The sequence below is a fragment of the Odocoileus virginianus genome, chromosome 9 (genome assembly GCF_023699985.2).
Source record: "Odocoileus virginianus isolate 20LAN1187 ecotype Illinois chromosome 9, Ovbor_1.2, whole genome shotgun sequence".
Taxonomy (NCBI): Eukaryota; Metazoa; Chordata; class Mammalia; order Artiodactyla; family Cervidae; genus Odocoileus; species Odocoileus virginianus.
Genome location: NC_069682.1, coordinates 44,665,452 through 44,690,276, shown reverse-complemented (window position 1 = coordinate 44,690,276; position 24,825 = coordinate 44,665,452). Strand labels below are relative to the sequence as shown.

Below are 24,825 nucleotides of genomic sequence, written 5' to 3'. Positions count from 1 at the left end.
GAGTTTATGACTTCCAGCTGGGAAGGACTGAGGGCTGTGGCCGTAGAGAAATTCATGTGAGCCCTTTCTTCTCCACTCAAAACTCTGCAAAGCATCCTCTCACTCCACACACAGAGTGTTTAGACAGTTCTTTTATCTGAAGAGAGACAGACAGGAAATATCTTTGCATTAGGTCGTAGTGTTTTACCAGGTGTGTGGCAAAGCTGACACCACAAGAGGGCGCATAGAGAACAGAAATGATTTTCTGTAAGCTTTGTGGGGTTTTGTGGGGTTTGGGGAAGACTATCTGTCAGCACCTCAGCAGTCCTCAGCTCTGGACCATCTCCAGCCAAGCGGCTTCTTTTCGATCCATCCTTGTCCGTTTTAAGCGTACCTGTGCCTTCCCCTTCCAGGTGGCTATCGAGTTTGACCAGAACGTCTCCATTGCATTCACCTGCCTGAGTGCGGATTGCAAAGTCGTGCATGAGTACATTGGAGGCTACATTTTCCTGTCCACCCGCTCCAAGGACCAGAATGAAACGCTCGATGAGGACCTGTTCCACAAGTTGACCGGCGGCCAGGAGTGAGCAAAGTAGGCCTGCTGGGCCTACACAGAAGGCGGCCTCCCCCGGGCTGGGTCCATGGCACGCAATGTGTGGTATGCTCCAGGCTGACAGCATATATTCCCATGGACACCCAGACCCTCTCCTTATTTCAGACACCCTGCCTAGCACATCCCTCCCCCAACTCTTCCCTCTGTCACCTGTGGTGAAAGGAGCCTCAGTTAACCTCTTGTGTAAAATGTGGGGTGGGAGAGAGCACCATGCTTGGCATTGCTCTAAAGCCCTGCATGTAGCTACAGTTCTGTGACTTGAAGAGCCTTCGCCTACGGGTTGGAAGCTGCCCGTGTGTTTATCTGCTTTGTTGCTAAGTCAAAGGAAAGCCATGTAGCACATGTAGTAAGCAAAAATCTTATTCCCCAAACTCAGATATGAAAAGAAATAGGTCTTTCCTTAACAGAAGTGCTTTTAACTGCCATCTTGTGAAAATGGTAGAGGGAGCCCTGAATATACTTATGTCCTGGGAATTAAGGTCTAGGGTATAGGCCTGGGGGAAGGTGGGGTTACCTGGTACCAGTTGGTGACAAGGTGTCAGAGTAGTGGCCCTCGGTGTCATGAGTCCAGAGTGACATCTGCCAAGGTGATCATTGACCCATCTTGTCTTGGACACAGGTTACCGCCCCCACCCCACCGCCACCCCCGCAAGTCCCAGTCCATTCCAGCCACCTTTAAGTCCTTCTAAAGATGTGATAACACATGGGTTCTGGGAATCCTAACGCCTCAAAACTGCTTTCATGTCTCCAAAGCTTCTACTCTGGGTTGGGGCTCAAGAAGATGGGTCCAGTTCTCTCTTCATAAAACCACCTCATGTTTTGAGGCTTCCAGCAAAGTTTCCATCGCAACCAGTCAGGGAGAGAAGAGGAGGACAGCCCATCTCCAAAGCCCACCAAATTTAAGAGCTCTTGGCATCCCTAGAGACTTCCGTCTACTGGGCCTTTGGCTGGTGGGTGGGTGGGGTAGGGAAGCCTTGCTGTAATCACTCTCAACAGTGTTCTCCTAGATCTGTGTCTGTTTACATGACCGTGTGTGCTCAGTTGTGTCCGACTCTTTGTGACCCCATGGACTGTGACCCACCAGGCTCCTCCATCTATGGAATTTTCCTAGGAAGAATACTGGAGCAGGTTGCCATTTCCTGCTCCAGGAGATGACTATATAGCATCACCAACTCAATGAACATGAATTTGACCAATTCTGGGAGACAGTGGAGAACAGAAGAGCCTAGCATGCTACAGTCCATGAGGTCACAAAGGGTCAGACATGACTTAGCAACTGAAGAACAACATATGACTCGTGGCCTTTCCCCTAAAGGCTTTTGGCTTTTGTAAATCAAAAGCTGATAACAAACTTTTTTTTTTCCTCTGCTTTTTGCTTTGTCATCTCTGCCATGAGACATGAACATGGGCCAATTAACAGCTGCCTCAATTGTCATTTTCTGTTTTGGTTTGTCACTGTTGGGATGAGTGAGTTTTAAGAAAGTAAAAAGCCGTACGGGGGATAGAAGGAAATATGAGATGTATTTTGTTATGTTTTTATAAATATTCTTCTGTCACACAAAGGATATGGGTTACAAGGTTAAGGCCGAGACTCCCTTTCCACTTTGAAGTTGTTTTAGGATGCAGACCTCAGGGGGCCTGGCTGGACCTCAGATGCCTGAAGACATCCACTGTTGCTTTATTTTCCAGCAGAGCTATTTGAGAAGACAGATCTTTGCAATTCTGGGGGCCACCTCAAGACAGCCTTGGCTGGGGACTCTTCAGCCCTGAGGCAGAAGTTGTCACTGGAAGTTCCTCTTTCAGCCTCACCTTAGAAGTGAATGTTAGTGAAGAATCTTCAGGCAATACCTGAACTTCTGGAGGCCGAGCTTAAAGATTAATTGTGCCTCAAGCACTTGACTAATCTGGTCCGTGTCATAAAGAACTGAGTTTGAAACATTCTATACAGAAACCAATGCCAGGTGAACTGTGTTGAACTTGGTGGTCATTTCTCTATAGTCCTGGGCCCCCATTATTTTAGAACCTAACTGGGCCCTACATTAAAACAGTACTCCTTGATGTCACAGTTTACCTGTCTACTGTCAAATACAGCTCTGTCTAATTTACCAAAGCTAGACCTTTGGTTCAGCTCTTCCTCAGCTTTTCCTAGTTGTCTGATATTTCCATGTAAACACTCAAAAGAGTTGACTGGTTTTAACCAGACTTTTAAGGGAGCATTTCTTCCATGACTACACAGCAACATCCCAGAGGAAAAAGCAAGTATGACAAGAAAATCATAAACACTGCTATTCTAAAGAGCAACTTATGGATTTTTTACATTGGGTGCAAAGGTCACCTGACTTCCTATGATGAAATTTGAAATTAATGTGTGGCTTTCAACCTTGTTTGCTTTCTTATCTATGGTACATGGGGAAATCTGCATTTTTTTTTTTTGTTATTTTATATGACTTTTTAAAAGTTTTCTACAGATTTGAATATGGTCTAGTTGTGTCATCTCCAGTCTATTGACTCTAAAAAGGTGAATATTTTCTCTACTTTGAAAGAGAAGTGCAACACTCAGGTTTAACATATGCTTTTGCTCACGATTCCAAGATTTGAGCATATTCTCTGCAGTGAGATTGACTTAGAAACATTACTTAATCTTCAACTTCTTTTTTGAAACCAATTGATCATCACCAGATTTTCTGACATATAGTGAGCTTTTGTTATCCAGGTCTACCTTTTGGAAAAAGTACCATAGAGCAAAAATAACCAGAGGCATCAGAAGGCCTCTAATATATGGTCACATGTCAAGGGCACCGAAGAAGGCAATGGCACCCCACTCCAGTACTCTTGCCTGGAAAATCCCATGGACAGAGGAGCCTGGTAGGCTGCAGTCCATGGGGTCGCTAAGAGTCGGACACAACTGAACGACTTCACTTTCATTTTTCACTTTCATGCATTGGAGAAGGAAATGGCAACCCACTCCAGAATTCTTGTCTTGCCAGAATCCCAGGGACGGGGAAGCCTAGTGGGCTGCCATCTATGGGGTCACACAGAGTCGGACATGACTGAAGTGACTTAGCACCAGTAGTCAAGGGCACATCTTTCATTTAGATGGTCCATAAGGATTAAGGATGTGGAGTTTGTAGACATCCTTTCATGCAGTTCTTTTTTTTTAACTGCAGTTGATTTGCAATACTGTACTAGTTTCAGGTGCAGATTCTTTTCCATTGTAAGTATTACAAGATATTGAGTATGGTTTCAGGTACACCCTTTGTGCAACTCTCACATCAATCCATACGGGGCAGGAACGACTTGCCTTCTCGTTTCACAAAGGAGAAACCAGGCTCAGAAGATAAAGGAACTTGCCCAAGGTCACACCAAGAGTAAGCAATGGAACAAGATTGAGAGGCAGTTCTTAACTGCAGAGACCATTGAGCTTAGCCCAGCAAACCCCCCAAGACCTGCTCAGCATTGAAATGCCTACCCCAACCCCAGCCCCAATGCAGGCCTCTCCTGAGTTCAGTGTCCCCATTTCACACACTGGTGGGGGAGGGCCAGGGAAGCTAGAGGATTGGTTGCCTCTGAGGAGCTGGAAAGGTGCAGGGGTATCAGAAAAGTCTGGGAGCCAGAAAAGTGAGTTGCCTGACAAGTATTTTGATTCTGGGAAAGTTTCATTTTCAGTCCCAAGGTCAAAAAAGTAAGCAGCTGAGTCTCTCATTTGAAAACTCATCTTTGAGTTGCAGGCATTAGAAGCAAGACATCCTGAAAATGCTTAAAATATTTAAACAACTTTTTTTAATTCACTTGTAAGTAAAGACTCTTTTTTCACTTTAGTACATTCAGCAAAGAGTGAAACAGAAAAGGAGGCTCCTTTCCACCCCTCCAACCTCCCTGAGAGATTCCAGGGTAACAGGAGGAAGAGAAGAGGCAGCAAAATCATGTGAAATAATGAAATATACATGAAATACATTCTTCATTATTTCCCACACAAACACATGATTTTTAAATCACAGGAGATAGATCATGTGAGATAATGACATATATATGATTTTCATTATTTTACCACACAGCATGTGGTTTCCAGCTTCCTCCTCATCCCTCACTATCACCCCAAAATCTCTCTAGATAGTAGGGGTGGGAGAGACCTGCCTCCTCTTCTTTTTCATCCCCTTCCCCCTCTTTATGCTCCTTTCCTCCAAGAGCCATTGGATCCTGAAAATACTAGAAAAGCTGACAGTCTGCACGTGGCCCTTCCTTATATTCAAGTTTCCCCATCCCCTTTCTCAATAGCGGGTTCATCCCTGAAGCCAAGGGGAAATATTGAGCCCCAGCAAAGAGAACAAAACCAGCCTGTGGGTTCTCCCTCCTTACAAATGTCTGCACTGCCTTGAACTCCTGCTGGCCTTGGGGTGATGGACTCTCAGATTTCTTCAGAGCGGAAATCTTCTGAGTGAAAGGTCAGATTCCAATAAGCCACCCTGGAGCCCAGAGCTCCCAGAAGCCACTTCACATGTCACTAGGTCAGAAGATTTAGAGAGAGCCTCCAGGAGCCTCCCCACATTTGCCCAGACATCCGTGTTGCATGAAGACCCAGTTCCCTCAGAGCAGCCCTTCTGAACACATGTAAACAGAATGGGAATGTGAGGTTTCTCTTCAGATTTGCTCATGCTCCTCACGAACAACTGTCAAAAGAGATTTTCAGCTAAATGAATTTCCTTCCTTCTGACTCTCCGCTGTGTGACCTTGCCGGCCTCGGTTTCTCCAGTCGTTACAGAGGGAAAATCCCACAGTCCCTCCTTTACAGGGGACCTCAAATGACAGTGCTGTCCAGGACCCAGCAGAATGTTGTTTCTCTCCTGCTCCCATGAAAGTTGGGAGGCAAGCCTCTGGCTGCTCTCTGAGATCCCCAGAGGCAGAAATGTGCCAGGGGAGGGGGAGAGACCTTTGTGAGGGGACCCAGGGCCTCAGGGGAGAGCAGGGTCGAAAGCCCCAAGCCTGTGTTCTTGTTGGCCCCAAATAGGGCCCATAACAGCAAAGCAAGGATGGCAAATGAGGTTCCAGAAGGGGGAAAGAATTTTATGTCTTTGAGAAAAGAGGGGATGGGGAATGCAACAGAGCCTGGGGGCCGGGGCCCCACACATAGAGGTTGGTGGTGGAGTGGCTGGTTTGAGCATCTGCCTTATAAAGGAAGCCCTGACTTGTGCCCACTGTGACTATTGGGAGAGAACAAGGATGCTCTTTCAGGCAACATAGTGGAGAGTGGGAAAGCCAGTGCTGAAATAGTGAAGTGCTCCAGGAACAGGTGAGGCTTAGGGATGGAGGTCTGATGAGGGGCTTACAAAGGGGCTCTCGATACCTGCAGAGTTCCCCAAAAATCAGTATTAGCAGCCAGGTCAGTCCACATAACCAGCATTAAAAACAGCAGAATCAGTGTTTCTTTTCTAGGACTTAGCCCACACACACAGCTTCAAAATGGAAAAGCACGCTCTTTGCTATTGAGGGTCAGATACCGAGCATTAAACCCACATACATTGCAGCTTGTGTTCATAAGTGCTAAGTCACTTCAGTTGTGTCCAACTGTGCAACCCCATGTACTGTAGCCTGCCAGACTCCCCTGTCCGTGGGGATTCTCCAGGCAAGAATACTGATGAAAGTGTATTGTTGGATCCACAGCATTGGTTAGAGATACCAAATCCACAGGGCCGGGAACAGGGTGAAGCAAGCAAGTCACCCAGGGCACATTTAAGGAGGTACTCACCACCAGGGCCTCCTTATCTCATCCTTGTCCCAGCTCCGAGGCCCACCCTGACCTCCTGAATTTTAACAAGACCTTCAAGTGATACGTGTACACAGCAAAGTCTGAGAAGCTCTGGCCTAAGACACATGGCATGGATTTGGTGGAGAGGACATCAAACACTGAGGAATTATGAACACAAATACCATAAAACCTGATTGCCAGGGTATGGGTTGACTAGTTTTCCCCCAAAACTCCATGTTTACCCAGAACCAGTGAATGTAACCTTAATTGGAAATAAAGTCTTTGAAGATGTAATCAGGTTAGGATGAGGTGTTCTAAATTAGTGTGGCCCCTAAATCCAGTATGACTGGGTGCTTTATAAGAAGAGAAGAGCCAGACAGAGACAGGGAGAAAGAAGGCCCTGTGATGACTGAGGCAGAGATTAGAGTGGTGTAGCTGCAAGCCAGAACTTCTCAGGTGACACTAGTGGTAAAGAAGCCACTTACCAGTGTAGGAGACATAAGAGATGCAGGTTTGATCCCTGGGTTGGGAATGGCAACCCACTTCAATATTCTTCCCTGGAGAATCCCGTGGACAGAGGAGCCTGGCAGTCCGTAGGGTCGCAGAGAGTTGGACATGACTGAAGCAACTTATCACGCACGCACACATGCAACTGCAAGTCAAGGACTGCTGGCAACCACAAGAGCAAGAACACATTATTCCCAAGACCCTTCAGAGAGATCACAGTCCAGCTGACATCTTAATTTTAGACATTTAGATTCCAGAACTGCAAAAGAACAAATTTCTATTTGAAACCATTTTATGGCAGTTCTAGGAAAATAATGTAGCCAGAATTTTCACATCTTTAAAAATGGGGGTGCTGCTTTCCCCACCATATCACTGGGTTACTGGAAAGAATATATGATAGAATGACTGCAAAGATGTTTCAAAAACTATAAAACACAGAGATTTCCCTGGTGGTCCACTGTCTAAGATTCTGTATTCCCAACTCAGAAGGCCAGGGTTCAATCCCTGGTCAGGGAACTAGATCCCACATGCATCAGCTAAAGATCCCACATGCCACAACTAGGACCTGGTGAAGCCAAATAAATAAATATTAATGAAAAAACTATAAAATGCAATTCAAAGATAAAACATTTTTTTATATTTTTAAATCTTTATTTTTTGGTCATGCCGTGTGGCATATGGGATCTTAGTTCCCTGACCAGGGATCAAACCCTCAGCCCCTGCATTGGGATTGCAGAGACTTAACCACTGGACCCGGAGGGAAGTTCCAACATTATTATTTCTAACGAGAACATACTTTCAGTTATAAAATATTTATGTATTTATTTTCAAAGAAGTTTGTGTAATAATTTGGATACTTGCCCCCCTCCCAGGCATACCTCTTGCCCCATTGTGTGGACTTGGCCATATGACTTCTTTGGTCAATTGGATGTTAGTGATTGATGTGAGCAGAGGCCCTCATGTGCTTGTACAGTTTGACTGCCCTTTTGTACTCCTGTCATCCACTGTGAGAACAGATCCCCCAGATAATCACCTGGGCCACAGAATGGAACATAATGCTTCATCTTTTAAGACATTTCCTTTTTTTTTCCTTTTTTTCCCCCCATCTTCACCCATTTCTTCCATCCTCCACTCCCCACCTCTGGAAATCACCAATTTGTTCTGTTTCTAGGGGTTCAGTTTTTCTAGATTCCACATTTAAGTGTGATTATACAGTATTTATTAATATCTTTTTCTGTCTGACTTATTTCACTTGCCATAAAACCATCCAGGTCCAGCCATGTTGTTACAAATAGCAGCATTTCCTTCTTTTATGACTAATATTCCACTGTGTAGGTATACTGCATTATTTTTATCCATTCATCTGTCAGTGGACACTTGGATTGTTTCCATGTCTTAGCTATTGTGAATGATGCTGCAGTGAACATGAAGGTACAGATACCTCTTCAAGTTGGTGGTTTTCATTTCCTTCAGATAAATACCCAGAAGTGGAATTGCTTGATCATCTGGTAATTCTATTTATACTGTTTATCATTTTTTTTAGGAACCTCCATACTATTTTCCACAGTGGCAAGACCAGTTTATATTCCATTTTAAGATATTTTCCCACTTGCTTTTCTGATCCCATTTAGAAAATTGGCCTACAGAGTCTGAATTTGGTCATTTTTTTCACCATAATCAAAAGCTAAAAGCATCAGCCTGGTCAAAAAGGAAATTGGAAAAACAACAGTAGAGGAAGATTAAGCCTTAATCTAAGAGCATGTGTCTCCTCAGTTGAAAGGCAAGGGTGTAGGACTTTGTGGTTTTTTGCAGCCCCTTATATCCCAGGTTTCAGTGATTATTTTCCATTCCCCCCACCTCCTCAGTCAGGTCAAGGTGCATCCCCCACTCCAGTGTAACACTCCAAGCCTTTCTACCATACATTTGCCTTTCTCTCAAAACTCTGTCATCACTCTGCCAACACAACCTCATTATCTGTGTCAGGCCCTGTTGTTGAAAGTGAAAGTGAAGTCGCTCAGTCGTGCCCGACTCTTTGCAACCCCATGGACTGTTGCCCACCAGGCTCCTCCATCCATGGAATTTTCTAGGCAAGAGTACTGGAGTGGGTTGCCATTTCCTTCTCCAGGCCCTATTGTTATATAACTCAAATTTCAGGGTAGGATGACAAGCTGCCCAGGGGCCACAGGAATACTGAGAGGTTCAATGGTTCAGCCGTCTCAGAGCCAGTGGAGTCAGCTTCTGCTTCCCCAAAGAGCAGTCTCAACAGTAACACTGCTAACGATCCATGACTAAAAGAATTAGGAAACTAACAGGTATTAGGGGCTATCACTTGTGCTTCCCACAAGGTCATTCCATTCATCCTCTGGGTGAGATAGGTATTATCAGCCCCATTACACAGATTTGGAAAAGTAAAGGGAGTCCTGGTAAATTTTTAATAACTCCATGGGCAGGAGGGAGCCCGCATTTGCCAGTTTCCCTGGTTTAAAGATGCCTACCACAGCCAACATGACCCAAGATGACACCAGAGTTGGGAAGAGATTCAAACACCTGGCTCTGTGACAGGGCTGAGCAGACTCCAGCACTCACCATAATAACTGTGTACGGAGAGGTTAAGCAACTAATCAAGGTCACCCAGCTAAAATGTGGAAAGCGAGGATGTGAACCCAGACCTCTGACTTTAGTACAGCTCTTGATATTCCCATGTGAATGGCCAGTCCTTGTGAGCAGAGAGCCCTAGACTGTCTTTATACATAATAATATACCCCTGAGGTGATTTCTCCCAGAACATATTAGGTCAGACCTACAAAACTCTGTAGAATTTTTTTCCTCCCAACTTACATCCAACAACAAAATGATGAAAATTTCTTCTAAAAAAACTTAGACCTAACTGCTGACCTACTTGTTCAATATGACATTTGACTGCAAATGGGACAGAGGCGGAGTTTAGGAGGGGAAAAGAATTCTGCCTTCTTCCCAATAGAGCAAACACCCAACGGTGACCAGAGACAACCCTACCCACTCCCACTCCCACCCCTACACAGGGTTGGCCCAGCTCCTGCCATTGCTTGTAAATGATTGATGCCAATTCCACCAGGGATAGGTGACCCTTCCTCAGGGACTGAGCGCCATTTTCAGAGGCTGAGTGAAATGTTTTTATTCTAAACTTTGCCTCCCTTTATAGATGGTTATTTGAAACCAGTAAACATCAGGAGAACAAATGGGCAGTCAAACACTCTGCAAGAAGCTGTTGACTAATCAGTTGTTTATAACCCAGCAGAGTCCACTCTAGGATGTTGTTGTTGCTGTTTAGGCACTAGGTCATGTCTGACTTTGCGACCCCATGGACTGTAGCCCACCAGGCTCCTCTGTTTGTGGGATTTCCCAGGCAAGCATACTGGGGCGGGTTGTCATTTCCTTCTCCAGGGGATCTTACTGATCCAAGGATCGAACCTGTGTCTCCTACATTGGCAGGCGGATTCCTTACCACTGAGTCATTGGGAAACCACACTCTAGGATAAGGGGCTATAAATGCAAGTGCGTTCAGGGGCAGACAATGTGCATGGTCACAGCCAGTCATGTGAAACCACAGGGCTTCGTGAAGCTTGCCCTGTCTAGTATGCACATATCTTTAAGATACGTGAACATGTGTCCCATGTATCTGAGAATGTGATGCAGCCACTGGGCCAAGAGTTTTCAAGCCTTGCTAGGGTTCAGTTAATCATAATTCAGCCAATGTAGTTAAATCACACACACACACACACACACACACACAATTTTTACACATTTCAGTTAGAATTGTTAAGCTATAAGTAACAGAAAACCCAAAATAATAGTGACTCATAAACAAGCAAGAAGTTTTTTTCTCTTCCACTTAAAACTCTCAAGGCAAGCGTAGACCAAAAAGGCATTATGTATGTACCATGTCAGGGACCTACATCCTTTTAACCTTTTACTCTGCCATCTCATGGTGTGACTTTGGTGTCATCTCTTTGGTGGCTGCTTTAGCTTCAGGCATTATGTCACACAGCTTCAATTAGCTACAAGGGAGATTGAGATATTTGGTCTTTATTCAAAGTAACCATGAACTCAATTCAAAATCAGCATTCTGAGACTTCCCTAATGGTCCAGTGGCTGAGTCTGCATTCCCAATACAGGGAGCCAGGGTATGATCCCTGGTCAGGAAACTAGATCCCACCTGCCACAACTAAGAGTTCGCATGTGCAACTAAAAAGGCCATGCGGACCATAACTAAGACCCGGTGCAACCAAATAAAGAAATAAATATTTTTTTAAAATAGGGTTTTTTTTTTTTTATAACAGTAAGAATAGTTGTTGGGAGACAAAGTAGCTCCTTCTGCCATAAACACCTGCTACAAGCTACACACTATGTCAGCTCCGAAGAGGAATCTCCTGAACAGAGTTTATAATCTAGCAATAGATAGGACTCTGAGCAGTTTTTTTTTTTTTTTTTTTTTTTTGGGCTCTTTTCAGTTTATTGCATGAAGGAGTTACACTAGTCCAAGTTAAAAGCAGACCCCAAATGGTTACATTATACAAGCTGTGAGGTTTTTAAACTTGTGACAAGGGACAGAAGGGAAATTCTACTCATTGCAAGGAAATCTTCACTTAAGCTTCAGTGAGCCAAAAGCACTTAAAACCCATGAACCTTCAGCTGGTCGTCCTTAGCCAGTCCAATCTCAACCAGGAACTGGCATATGTTCTTGCGCTGGTCACCCTGTAGCTGAATTACTTCTCCATATTCTGGATGCTCAATTACAGTACCATTGCAGGCAAATTTCTTCTTAAACGCCTTCACTAGTTTCTTTTTATCGTAATCATCAGCGATCCCTTGGACAGTAGTAAGGGTCTTCCTGCCGTTTCTCTGTTGAATTCTTATATGGATATAATCCTCAGTGCCAGCAGGAAGCAGATCATCACCCTTACTTGCATCAGCAAAGGGGTCGAAAGAGTGGAGGTTCTGGATAGCGGACATACGATACGATTCCTTTTCCTCGGTGGAAACGGCCTGCGGAAGGCGGCGGCGGGAGAAGGCGGGCAGGGGGTACGGAGCGTCGGGAAGCGAGGGGGCTCAAGGGGCTGCTGAGTCCTCGGCGGCAGCTCAGTCTCAGTGACTGGGGCTCTGAGCAGTTTTGTAATGCTGTGTAACAGGTACTATTTTTGATATATAAAAAAGACACATGATAACAAATATGAGAGAAAAATTAGTTTTGATAGATCAGGAGCAAAGGATTTCCCAGAGCATGGGACATTGCACTTGCCTTTGAAGGATGAGTAAGAGTTTGCCAGGTGAGGAGAAGGTTGGAAATTAGGCCAAGCTTGACAGAGCAGCCACTAGCAGCAGAGAGAGCCAGTGAATATTCTTATACATGAGAGGCCATAATCAGATTTTCATTTTAGAAATATAAGTCTGGCAGCTGATGGAGGATGGATAAGGAGGGCCACACTGAAGTTGGGAGAGTCATTTCCGATGGCCGAGTTAAAAGACACAGGACTGGAGCTAAACCAGTGGAGAGAGATAGATGTGTGAGCTATCTCAGAACTAAAATCAGCAGACTTTTCAATTGTGACCAACACTATTATTTATCTGCCAACACCATTTTCCTTTCTCCCTTGGGACAGAACTTGAATTTGGCTGAATGAATGTGTCCAGCCCCAAGAATGGGTCTTTATTGGTCTGTACCAATCTAACTATCCTATTCCACACTTTCCAGTAGCCTTTGCAGTTAGGAATGGCCATGTGAACAGTTCTGGCCAATGAAGCCAAAATAAAAGTATACTTTGGAGATTTCTAGGAAAGCTTTCTCTATCCTGATAAAAGGGATATGCAGCTGGCTTTACCATTCCCATTTTTTCTCTATTGAATGTGGATATGATGTCTGGAGGTACAGCAGCCCTCTTGAAACCTGAAGGAAACAAATCTCAGGATGAAAGGATACCCTAAAAATGGTGGAGCCTAAAAACAGAGGGAGTCCATGCCATTATGAGACAGGGGAAGGTACACCAACAGCTGCCTAATCTGGACTTTCTGTTATGTGAGAAAAAATAAACAAATGTGTTTAAGTCCCTATCATGTAGGTTTTCTACAACTTTCAGCTGAATATATTCCCAGCTAATTGTGGTAAACAGTAAGTAAACAAGTTCATTTGTAGAGTAGTGGAGCAGAGAATCAAGCTTGACCTACAGTTGCTAACTTTGCTAGTTGGGGGGATGGAAGCCCAGTTGAGTAATAAATATAAAGAATACTGGAGGGAGAGAAGGCATAGATAATAATCAGTGGACACAGACAACGAGTTTGGTTTGGGTGAGCCTAATATCTCAGTCACTCCTGGTACGATGTGATTCTATTAAGTATATATGGACCTTTGCAATGGTGCATCCTCAAAACTCCCCTTTGGAAATTCTTAGCAAAGCCTCATTCACCTTATTTGGGATATCCTGACTGTGGATGAATCTTCATTGTTTTCATGGGGATTCAGCTTTTGGAAATATCTAAAACTAAACAAGGTGAGTTATGACATTTTGATAAAACATTTTTGTGAATGCACTAGTAAATAAAAGTAATCCCGTTGATTGTTTTCTGTGCATATCATCAGTTCAGTTCAGTTCAGTTCAGTCACTCAGTCATGTCTGACTCTTTGGGACCCCATGAACCACAGCACGCCAAGCCTCCCTGTCCAGTCACCAACTCCAAGAGTTTACTCAAACTCATGTACATCGAGTCGGTGATGCCATCCAGCCATCTCATCCTCTGTCATTCCCTTCTCCTCCTGCCCCAAATCCCTCCCAGCATCAGAGTCTTTTCCAATGAGTCAATTCTTCTCATGAGGTGGCCAAAGTATTGGAGTTTCAGCTTCAGCATCAGTCCTTCTAATGAACACCCAGGACTGATCTCCTTTAGGATGGACTGGTTGGATCTCCTTGCAGTCCAAGGGACTCTCAAGAGTCTTCTCCAACACCACAGTGCAAAAGCATCAATTCTTCGGCACTCAGCTTTCTTTACAGTCCAACTCTCACATCCATACATGACCACTGGAAAAACCATAGCCTTGACTAGATGGACCTTTGTTGGCAAAGTAATGTCTCTACTTTTTAATATGCTGTCTAGGTTGGTCATAACTTTCCTTCCAAGGAGTAAGCATCTTTTAATTTCATGGCTGCAATCACCATCTGCAGTGATTTTGCAGTCCAAAGTCTGACACTATTTCCACTGTTTCCCCATCTATTTCCCATGAACTAATGGAACCAGATGCCATGACCTTAGTTTTCTGAATGTTGAGCTTTAAGCCAACTTTTTCACTCTCCTCTTTCGCTTTCATCAAGAGGCTTTTTAGTTCCTTTTCACTTTCTGCCATAAGGGTGGTGTCATCTGCATATCTGAGGTTATTGATATTTCTCCTGGCAATCTTGATTCCAGCTTGTGCTTCCTCCAGCCCAGCGTTTCTCATGATGTACTCTGCATATAATGTCTTTCTAAAAGCAATTCCACAACAAGAAACACAAATGTTTTATACTATGAAAACATCATTCACAAAAGGACACCACTTACCAAGTAACTTCACTCAAGACAAACTCTTGCCAGATTTTTTTTTTTTAACTACACTCAGGAGTTGGTGATCCAAACATCCTCTTAAATAAAACAGGCAGATATTTTTCATTTTCTCCATACTCCTAAAAAAAAGAAATGACCTCAGAGTTCTAATCTTAGGTTCTTCCTCAGACTTAATTTATGAAATTAATCCTAATTCCCCCAAGCAATAAAACAGAAACAACAAATGCCTCCCATCGAATGGTCATCAACTTCCTAGAATTTAGCATATCTCTCCTAGTTTACATAAATACTTGGCATAATTAATAATCACCAGTAAAATGGTTTTGTTATTAATATATTTTTCAGGATTGATCATCAGATACTTAAGGCTTCCCAGGTAGTGCAGTGGTAAAGAATCTGCCTGCCAAACGCAGGAGACACAGGTTCAATCCCTGGGTCAGGAAGAGCCCCTGGAGTAGGAAATGGCAACCTACTCCAGTATTCTTGTCTGGAAAATTCCATGGACAGAAGAGGCTGGTGGGCCACAGTCCATGGGGTCACAAAGAGTATTATCTATATTCTTTTTGGCAAGAAAGAAAGGTAGCACTGTTAAAATCTTCTTTTCAAACAAATACCTAATGTTGCCACTTTCTGAAATTACTGTGCCGTACAGCTTCTTTTTTCTCAATCCTCCTCAGCACCTACCCTTGGCTCATGATTTGTAATGTAATGACTGATACATTACTGGGCACAGTGAAGTCATCAGAGGGGAGCAGTCTCATCTTTTCACTCCACATCCTTCCTCACCACGTTCTTCTTCCCTCCTGTCCTGGTGAGAACAGTGCTCCATCTCGAGCCTTTGAGTATTGTCCCCTTGTGACCTGCAAAGGACTTGATTCCTAAAGTTTGCTCTTCTCTCTTTCACATCATTCACCTCTCCCCATCTCATGGTGCACTCCCACCCAGCCTGCAAACATATTCTGATCTGTGGGGGTTTAAAACATAGCTGCAAATTCTCTGACTGTCCTTCCACCAAAGGGCAGGAACTATGTCCCAACCCTTAATCTGGTTGGGCTTCTGGCTAGATTGATCAATAGAGTACAGCTGAAGTGATTGCCTTTGACTCCTAAACATTAGTCATAAAAGGCCAGGTAGCTTCTATCTTGTCATGGGATGCTCCCTCTTGGAGCTCTGAGGCCATCATACTAGAGAGGCCACAAGCAGGCACTCCAGCTGACAGGCGAGTGGAGCCCATACCCACCAGATGGAGTCCACTCACCACCTGTGAGTGAAGCCATCTTGAACCCTCAAAACCAACCTCTTCAACAGCTGAATACTACCAGTGACTCCAGTCAATACAAACTGGAGCAAAAGAATCATCCAGCCAAGCTCTGACCAAGTTCCTGGCCCACAATAATTACGGAATAGAATATAAGGATTATTGCTTAAAGCCACTCTTTATAGGGTACTTGCTAGGCAGTCATTGAAAACTACAACAATATCTCCAACTTTAAAGTTTTGAACTCCACCTTACCCCATTTTTCTGCTCCTTCTCACAGTAAAATTTCTTCCAAGCGTTAAGAAGGCTAAAACCTTCTTTCTTGCACCTTAACTTTTTCTCTCTGGCTTCTGTCCCTTTCTCCCCACCCCAAACTCTGCTCTCGCCCAGGTCATATCCTCCCCTTATTCGGTCTCTCCAAGTCTGACTGGTCGTGCCCTCCTCACCAAAACTCTGATAATACCGAACTCCTGAGTTTTCTTCCCCTCCCTTGCTGATCTTTCTCAGCCGGCTAGGTTGTCTCCACCTTCACTTGCTGGTAACTGAGTCTCCTCCTTTTCTCTCTGCACACATTCCCTGGGAAGCCTCAACCATGCTGCTGGCTTTAAGCACCATCTCTGTGTGATGACACCTCCAGAGTGTAGCTCTCCCGCTCTGCCCTCCCCTCAGAATTCCATAGTTGGATGTCCACTTATCTCCTCAACAGCTCTGGAAGTCCAGCAGACATCTCAAACTTAGTATGGCCCAAACAGAGCCTGTGATTTTCCTACCCTGAATCTGTTGTTCTCTGAGTCTTCTCTTTCCCAGTAAATGGCATCTCAATCCATTCAGTCCTCAGGCCAAAAGCCTGCATGCAGGCTGTCGCTTCAGTCGTGTCTGACTCTGTGTGACCCTATGGCTGTAGCCCTCCAGGCTCCTCTGTCCAGGGGATTCTCTAGGCAAAAATACTAGAGTGGGTTGCCATACCCTCCTCCAGGGGATCTTCCCGACGCAGCGATAGAACACACATCTCTTACATCTACATTTGCAGACAGGCCCTTTTACCACTAGCACCACCTGCGGGTCATCCTTAATACCTTCTTTTCTCCCCCTCATGTATCAGTACTATAACATGTATCAGCTACTATAACAAATTGCCACAACCTCAGTGACTTAAAACTAACACATGTAATATTCAGCTATAAAAAGGAATGAAATTTTTTTAAAAAGGAGTAAAATTTTGATATATGTTACAACATGATGGACCTTGAAGACATTAATTATGCTTTAGTGAAATAAGCCAGAATAGAAGGACAAATATTGTATGACTCCGCTTACAGGAAGTATCTAGAATAGACAAATATGGAGACAAAAAGTAGAATAGAAGTTACCAGGAGTTGGGGAGAGGGGGGAATGAGGAGTTATTATTTAATGGGTTCAGAGTTTTTATTGAGACGATGAAGGTTTTTTAAGCCAAAGATAGTGGTGATGGTTATACAACACTGTGAATGTATTTAATGCTACTGGTTTGTACACTTAATGAATACTTAAAATGATAAATTGTAAGTTGTGTAAATTTTACCACAATAAAAAAAAATAACATACACATATGTTCTCTCAGAATTCTTGAGATGAGAATTCTGAAGTCAGATTCACTGAGCCAAAATCAAAGTGTCAGCTGGACCATGCTCCTCCAAAGCAATTAGGAGAGGATCCACTCCCTTGCCTTTTCCAGCCTCTAAAGCTGCATTCCTTAAGCCAGCAGTGGAGCATCTTTCTTCAGTCTCCACTTTGCCCTCTTCTTTGCAGCAGAATCTCTCTCTCTGCCTCCATCTTCTAAATAAATAAATAAAGATACTTGTGATTACATTCAGGGCCCATCCACATAATCCAGGATAATCTCACCTTCAAGATCCATTACCTTAACCACACTTGCAAAGTTCCTTTTGCTATATAAAGTAACATTTGTAGGTTCTAGGGATTAAGACATGGATATCTTTGAGGGCCATTATTCAGCCTACCATTCCTCCTTTTCAATCCATTAACAAATTCTGTGGATTCTACTTCATACATATCAAATATGTATACTTGCCTCCACTTTTATTATCAACACTCTCAAACGAATATCATCACTTCCCCCTTGGACACACTCAACACCCTACTAATGTAACTCCTTAGCTTTGTTGCAGGAAGGGGGACCCCTTCTAGGGCTCAAGACCAGACTTTTATCCAAGGAGACACACATGCTGACAAAGCTAGAGATTTAATTGGAAAGGAGAGCCCAGGCGGAAAGCAACAGAGTAATGGAACCCAGGAGAACTGCTCTGCCACGTGGCTCAGTCTCAGGTTTTATGGTGATGGGGTTAGTTTCCAGGTTGTCTCTGGCCAATAATCTTGCTTGGCCCATAGTCTGACTTGGGGTCCTTCCTAGTAATGTGCACATCTCTCAGCCAAGATGGATTCTGGCAACAAGGATTCTGGGAGATTGGTCATCTTCTCCCTCCTTTTGGTCCCTCCTGAATTCTACTGGTTAGTCTTCCAGTGGCAGCATCAAGCTCCTTATTGGGACCTCCTGTTCTGAGACAACTCAAGCAAGCAGTTATCATTGTAACCCTAACCCTGGCCACAGAGAGCATTTTGGTCAACCGTTCCCTAGCAGCTTTGCTCTTGCCTACAACAAAGCAAAGACAGTGACCTTTCAACACACCAAGCAGGCCATGTGTAATTTATTTGCAAGATACTGTCCCTGCCTTCCTCTCCCCTCCCCTACATTCCTACAGACACAAAGATCTGCTTTCTGTGACTCAAACCCAGCAGGGCCTTTCCTGAAGGTTTTTCCCTGGAACATTATTCCTGTGGCTTTTGGCATGACAGCTCCTTCTCATCCTTGGGTCTCAGTTCAAATGAAGCAACCCCTCTTGATGACCATCTCCACTCTTCTCCTTGATTCCTTTACAATGTAAAGGAATGTAACAGTCACCTTTACAGCTCTTACTGCAATCTGTAATTATCTTATCCATGAATTCGCATGTCTACTATACTCCCCAACAGGATGAAAGTTTCCAAAAGAAGAGACTATATCTGGTCCAGCATTTTCAATAGTGGTTAGTGTAGAGCAGAAGCTCAGTGTGTTGAACAAATTAATGAACAAATGAAATTGACATCGTAACCAAGGTCTGTATCAACCAAGATAGATAAAAAATATGCTGCAGAAGTAACAAGCAACCTAAAACTACAAAGTTTATTTCTCACACTACACATACATATGTTCAACCTCAAGAGAATTCTGGTCTTCCTAGGGGCCAGGTTGATGGAGCAACCACCTCCCAAACAGCATCAACTGCAAGAGAGGAAGAGAGAACTTCCTGAAAGTTCTCACTATAGCAGTTAAAAGCATTGTCTAGAAGTGACACATATTGCTTCCTGTTATAACCCACTGACTGGAAGAAAACATGGAAACATGGTCCCACTCAACCACAAAGGCCCAGGAGTAAAATCTTACCAAGTGGCCAGAGGGAGAGAACCTGCAATATGTGGCTGATAGCACTAACGGCTACCACAGGGCCTTTTAAAAAATGACCCAAAAAACCTTCCAACTCTCTCCCTACGAGCCTCTTTCCTGGTTCTTGCAATCCTCCTGCCATACTAGGTTGCCCCCTCCCTCAAAACACCAAGCCTTGTCAAAACTCCATTTCTTTGTACATACTGGGCCCTCTGCCTGGGATGTTCTTCAGAGTTAAGCGCTATAGCCCATCATATGACTATACCATGATTTATGTATCTATTCCCCAATTTTTTGTGTGTGTATCACAACAAACTGTGGAAAATTCTTCAAGAGATGGAAAAACCAGACCACCTTACCTGCCTCCTGAGAAATCTGTATGCAGGTCAAGAAGCAACAGTTAGAACCAGACATGGAACAACAGACTGGTTCCAAATAGGAAAAGGAGTACATCAAGGCAGCATATTGTCACCCTGTTTATTTAACCTTATGCAGAGTACAATCATGTAAAATGCCGGGCTGGATGAAGCACAAGCTGGAATCAAGATTGCCAGGAGAAATATCAATGACCTCAGAAATGCAGATGACACCACCTTTATGGCAGAAAGTGAAGAACTAAAGAGCCTCTTGATGAAAGTGAAAGAGAGAATGAAAAAGTTGGCTTAAAACTCAACATTCAGAAAAGATCACGGCATCTGGTGCCATCACTTCATGTCAAATAAATAGATGGGGAACAATGGAAACAGTGACAGACTTTATTTTTTGAGGCTCCAAAATCACTGCAGATGGTGACTACAGCCATGAAATTAAAAGAAGCTTGCTCCTTGGAAGAAAAGCTATGACCAACCTAGACAGCATATTAAAAAGCAGAGACATGACTTTGCCAACAAAGGTCTGTCTAGTCAAAACTATGGTTTTCCCAGTAGTCATGTATGGATGTGAGAGTTGGACTGTAAAGAAAGCTGAGCACTGAAGAATTGATGCTTTTGAACTGTGGTATTGGAGAAGACTCTTGAGAGTCCCTTGGATTGCAAGGAGATCCAACCAGTCCATCTTAAAGGAAATCAGTCCTGAATATTTATTGGAAGGACTGATGCTGAAGCTGAAACTCCAATACTTTGGCCACTTGATGCGAAGAACTGACTCATTAGAAAAGACTCTGATGCTGGGAAAGATTGAAGGCGGGAGGAGAAGGGGATGAAGAGGATGAGATGGTTGAATGGTATCACTAATTTGATGGACATGAGTTTGACCAAGCTCCGGGAGTTGGTGACGGACAGGGAAGCCTGGCATGCTGCAGTCCATGGGGTCACAAAGAGTTAGACATGACTGAGTGACTGAATTGAACTGAACTTTTCTATTTGTATTATTTGGGCTGTTTTCAGTTCAGGGCTTTTGAAGAAAGCTCTTATATACATTCTTTTGGTGGATATATATACTCATTTCTCTTTGATATTAACCCAAGATTGCAACTGCTGAGTCACCAGGTAGATATACACTTGACATTCACAGATCGATAGTGCCAGTTTTAGAAAATAGCTGTACCACTTTACACTCTCATCTGCAGAGTTCTAGCTGCTCCACATCTTCCCCAAAACTTGGTACCATCAATCTTTTTCATTTTGGCCATCCTGGTGGGTGACTACTAGTATTTCATTGTAGCTTAAATTTGTGTTTCCACGGTGACTAATGATGTTGAGCATACACTCATATACTTATTTGATAGCATGCATTACTTCATTCTACAAAATGGTACTGAACATCCACATTGCATGTGTATGTGGCTATAGCAGTGGGAATAAATAACATTCTGGCTCCATGAAATCCTATATCATTGCCTTGTTTGTGCAACTTGAACATTGTTGCTTCTGGAAGAATTTTATTCAACATATTAAAAATCTAAATAAGTATACAGGCAAACTCTGACAGTCCTTCTATGAAAAATCCTAAATTAGGAAATATAACTGATCAGAAACAGAAGGAGATGCAGTTAATAAATCCTTATTCATTCTGCAAATATTTCTTAAGCATATATGTGTGCAGGTACTGCCAGACCCTGAAAACAGCAAGGAACAGACTGGACACCTCCAGAGCTAACAGAGCTTGCAATTCAACCCTTTGTGACGGGATGGTGCACTCACATTATGAAGGATTGTATTCTGTCCTCTGCCCTTTCTAGTCGGAACTGCGTGAGGACCGAGTCCCATGTCCTGTTCATCTCTGAGTCACCATTTTATATCCTGAGCACCTTGGGCAAGTGCTGCCATGTTCTGAGGATGGTTTTGTTGTTCAGTCACTAAGTGGAGTCTGACTCTTTACGACCCCATGGACTGCAGCACACCAGGCTTCCCTGTCCTTCACTATCTCAAACATGTGTTGAATTGCTAAGCCTGAGCAAATTAATTTACTTAAAAATATGAGACAGGGTCTTCCCTGGTGACCCTGGTAAAGAATCCTCCTGCCAGTGCATGGGACATGGGTTTGATCCCTGATCCCAAAAGATCCCACATGCCACAGAGCAACTAATCCTGTGTACCGCAACTATTGAGCACGTGCTCTAGAGCCTGGGAGCCTCAACTGAGCCCATATCCCTAGAGCCTGTGCTCTGCAACAAGAGAAACCACTGCAATAAGAAGCCTGCGCACTGTAATGAACAGTAGCCCTGGCAACTAGAGAAAGCCTGTGCAGCAACAAAAAGCCAGCACAACCAAAAATAAATAAATAAAAGTCAGCACTGGGAGTAGAAAGAAAATATATGAGACAAGTGGAAGCTTAAGGATGCAGACATTGTACCCAATCAAAGATTAGAACTGTTATGATGCAAACCCAGTATCCTGTCCCACTTTAAAGAACTTTTTACTTGTGTACTGCCTCTCAAAGTGAAAAAAGTGAAAATGTTAGTCACTCAGTCATGTCCAACTCTTTGCAATCTCAAGGACTGTAGCCTGTCAGGCTATCCATGGAATTCTCCAGGCAAGAATACTGGAATGGGTAACCATTCCCTTCTCCAGGGGATCTCCCTGCCCAGGGATCGAACCCAGGTCTCCTGTATTGCAGGCAGATTCTTTACTATCTGAGTTACCAGGGAAGCTCATGCCTCTAAGCTGTGGTAAGTTCCAGAATGTGTTTTATAAAAACAGCCTAAGGACTTCCCTGGTGGTCCAGTGGTTAAGAATTCACCTTGCAATGCAGAGGACACAGGTTCAATCCCCGAAGGAGAAACTAACATCACACATGCCTTGGAGCAACCAAGCCCACACATCACAACTAGCGTCTGTGCGCTGCAAAGAACATCCATGTGCTGCAACAAAGACCCTAGTGCAGACAAATAAATGAATTTAAAAAACAAACAGGGGGGAGGAGCCAAGATGGTGGAGGAATAGGACGGGGAGACCACTTTCTCCCCTACAAATTCATCGAAAGAACATTTGAAGGGCTGGAAAAAATTTCACAAAACAATTTCTTGATCGCTAGCAGAGGACACCCAGGGCCCCCAGAAAAAGCGCCCATTGCCCTTCAAAGGGGAAAAGGAAAGGGAAAAAATTTTAAAAAAGATAAAAAGGGGGGTCAAAAAAAGCTACGGGGGGAAAAAACCCGTGGGGGAAGGGAAAAGTCTTAAAATTAGAGGAATTTTTCCCAAAATCACCCGGGAAACCCTCGCACTGGGCGGGACGGGGGGAAAGTTTTCGGAAAATTAACTGGGGGGGAAAAAATTTTAAAACAACCCCACAGATTAGCCTGTTTTAAAAGCAATTCCCACCCAAAAATGCCCCCCAAGCCCGTACCCGCCAGAAACCCAAGAGGGGGCGGGAAGGGGAAAGGAGGCGGGCATTTTGGGTTTTTTTTAAGGGAAAGGGAAATGGCCCGAAGACCCTGAGAGCAATGGGAGGGAGCTTTTTTAAACGGGGATACCCAAGGGTCAAATTTAATGGCCCAACACACTGCCGGGCCGGGGTTTGCAAAACAAAAGGGACTGAGAAAATCCCAGAGAAGAGTGGCCCATCCCCGTTGGGGGAAGGGGGGTTTTAGGGGGGGGCAGGGGGGGGGGGAAAAAGGGCAACCCCAGCCCCTTGAGAAGCCACCTCTTCCCAACGGGCAAACCCCCCCCGGGTTTTTCCTACCCTAAAGTTCCTGAGCCCCCGGGGAAACTGGGGGGGGCCCCCGGGGGCCGGGGGGGGGAAAAAGCGGGGCCGTAGGGGGGGAGAGAGGGCCCCCAAAACCCCCTGGCTCCCCGGGGCCGTGGGAAGGGAGGGAAAAAGGGCGTGCTGCCCCGGGGGGGAGTACCCCCAAAGCCTCGGGGCCCCCTGAACCCCCTTAAAGGGAAAGGGGAAGGGGAAAAAAACCCGCGGGGGGCGAAAACCGGGAATTTTCCGCGCTTTTTGGGGGGGTTTGGGTTACCCAAAACTAGAAACGCACTCAACGCGGGCCCGGTTTTTTGACACCGGGACCCTGAGCAGTGGTTAAGGGGGAACGGCAAAGAAACAGACACCCGTGGGGGGGCCCAAACCCAGTGTGGCCGGAACCGGCGATGCTATCCACACCGAGCTTTTAATTGTCTGCAGCCCCCCAAACCCTCCCGTAGAGGACTAAAACTGAACTAGCGAACCAAATAAGAGATAAATTTCCGCCCCCCTGTGTCGGGGGGGGGAAATTTTGGCCCCCCAAAGGGAAAACGGCAAACAGAACCCAAAATTTAAACAAAGGGAACCGCTTCAGAAAGGCCCGGTGTGAAAAACAAAATTTAAAACCCCTGAAGGTAAAAACCAAATACAGGGGGAAAGGGGCCTACAATTTTGAGAAGTGTAAGTTTTGGGGAAAAAAGGAGCTTTTGAAATTAAAACTAAAACAACGTGACCGCAAAAAATCCAAAAGAAATTCCTAATAAAAATGTATAATTTTTTTTTAAATTTTAAAAAAAATTTTTTTTTTTTCCCTTTTTTTTTAAATTTTTTATTTTTTCTCTTTTTTTTCTTTTAAAATTCCCTATTATTTCCCCCATTACTCCCTAAACCTTCATTTTATATTTTTTTAACGTTTTTTTTTAATTAGGGAAAAAAATTTTTTTTTTTTTTTTTTTCCCTTTTTCTTGTTTTTTCTCTCCTATTTCCTTTAAGTCCTCTAAAAACTCCTCTATTTTTCCCCTTAAATTTTTCATTTTCATTTCACTAAAACCCTTTTCCCCAAAAAAAAATGAGAGGAAAGGGGGAAAAAACCCTTTTTTTAAAAACCAAACTTCATAAAACAGTTTTTAAAATTTTTTTGTTGTTTTTTTTTTTTAAAAAAATTGTATTTCAAAAGTCTAACCTCTAAACTAGATTTTTAATTTTTTTTTTTCAGTGGGTTTTTTTTTTAAAAATTTTTTGGCATTTAAGAAAAAAATTTATTCATTATTTTATTCGGGGATTGGGGTTACTTTTCCCATTTTTGGGACCCCCTTTTGTTTTCTTCCCTCGAACACCTTTTTTTTCCCCTTTTTCCCCTTCCCTTTTCCCCAACCCAAACTCGGAAAAATCTTTGGGGGGTGCGGGGAAAACGGAGAACATTTTGGGGGGAAAGATAAACTGGGGTAGATCTGTCTCTCCCTTTGAGCCCCCTTTTTTCCCCCCTTCCGCTCACCTTATCTCCTTCCTCCCTCTCCTATTCTTAAGGTAACTCTGTGAAAAATCTTGGTTGCC

The 24,825-nt window shown here is 43.9% G+C and overlaps 2 protein-coding genes across 5 annotated transcripts in view; one reads left to right on the top strand and one right to left on the bottom strand.

Annotated features, from left to right (window-relative positions):
- FERMT1 (FERM domain containing kindlin 1) overlaps positions 1 to 2,702 on the top strand; it is a 55,987-nt gene extending 53,285 nt beyond the window's left edge. For 2 of the 4 annotated variants that reach the window (XM_020914445.2, XM_020914438.2), the window contains exon 15: positions 393 to 2,702. In XM_020914445.2, coding sequence (XP_020770104.1) covers positions 393 to 566 — 174 coding nt within the window. In that variant the 3' untranslated portion in view covers positions 567 to 2,702. The remainder of the gene's footprint in view (positions 1 to 392) is intronic. The other 2 variants (XR_002317969.2, XM_070472305.1) reach the window with 2 other exon arrangements.
- Positions 2,703 to 11,325: 8,623 nt separating this feature from the next.
- LOC110151279 (eukaryotic translation initiation factor 1) lies at positions 11,326 to 11,926 on the bottom strand. Its single transcript, XM_070472304.1, has one exon. It carries the CDS (start codon positions 11,832 to 11,834, stop codon positions 11,493 to 11,495), a length of 342 nt encoding a protein of 113 aa, XP_070328405.1. The 5' UTR covers positions 11,835 to 11,926; the 3' UTR covers positions 11,326 to 11,492.
- Between the last annotated feature and the right edge of the window lie 12,899 nt (positions 11,927 to 24,825).

Bases quoted from the DNA above. Each gene is read 5' to 3' on its own strand.
- LOC110151279 (XM_070472304.1), bottom strand. From the start codon at position 11,834: ATGTCCGCTATCCAGAACCTCCACTCTTTCGACCCCTTTGCTGATGCA.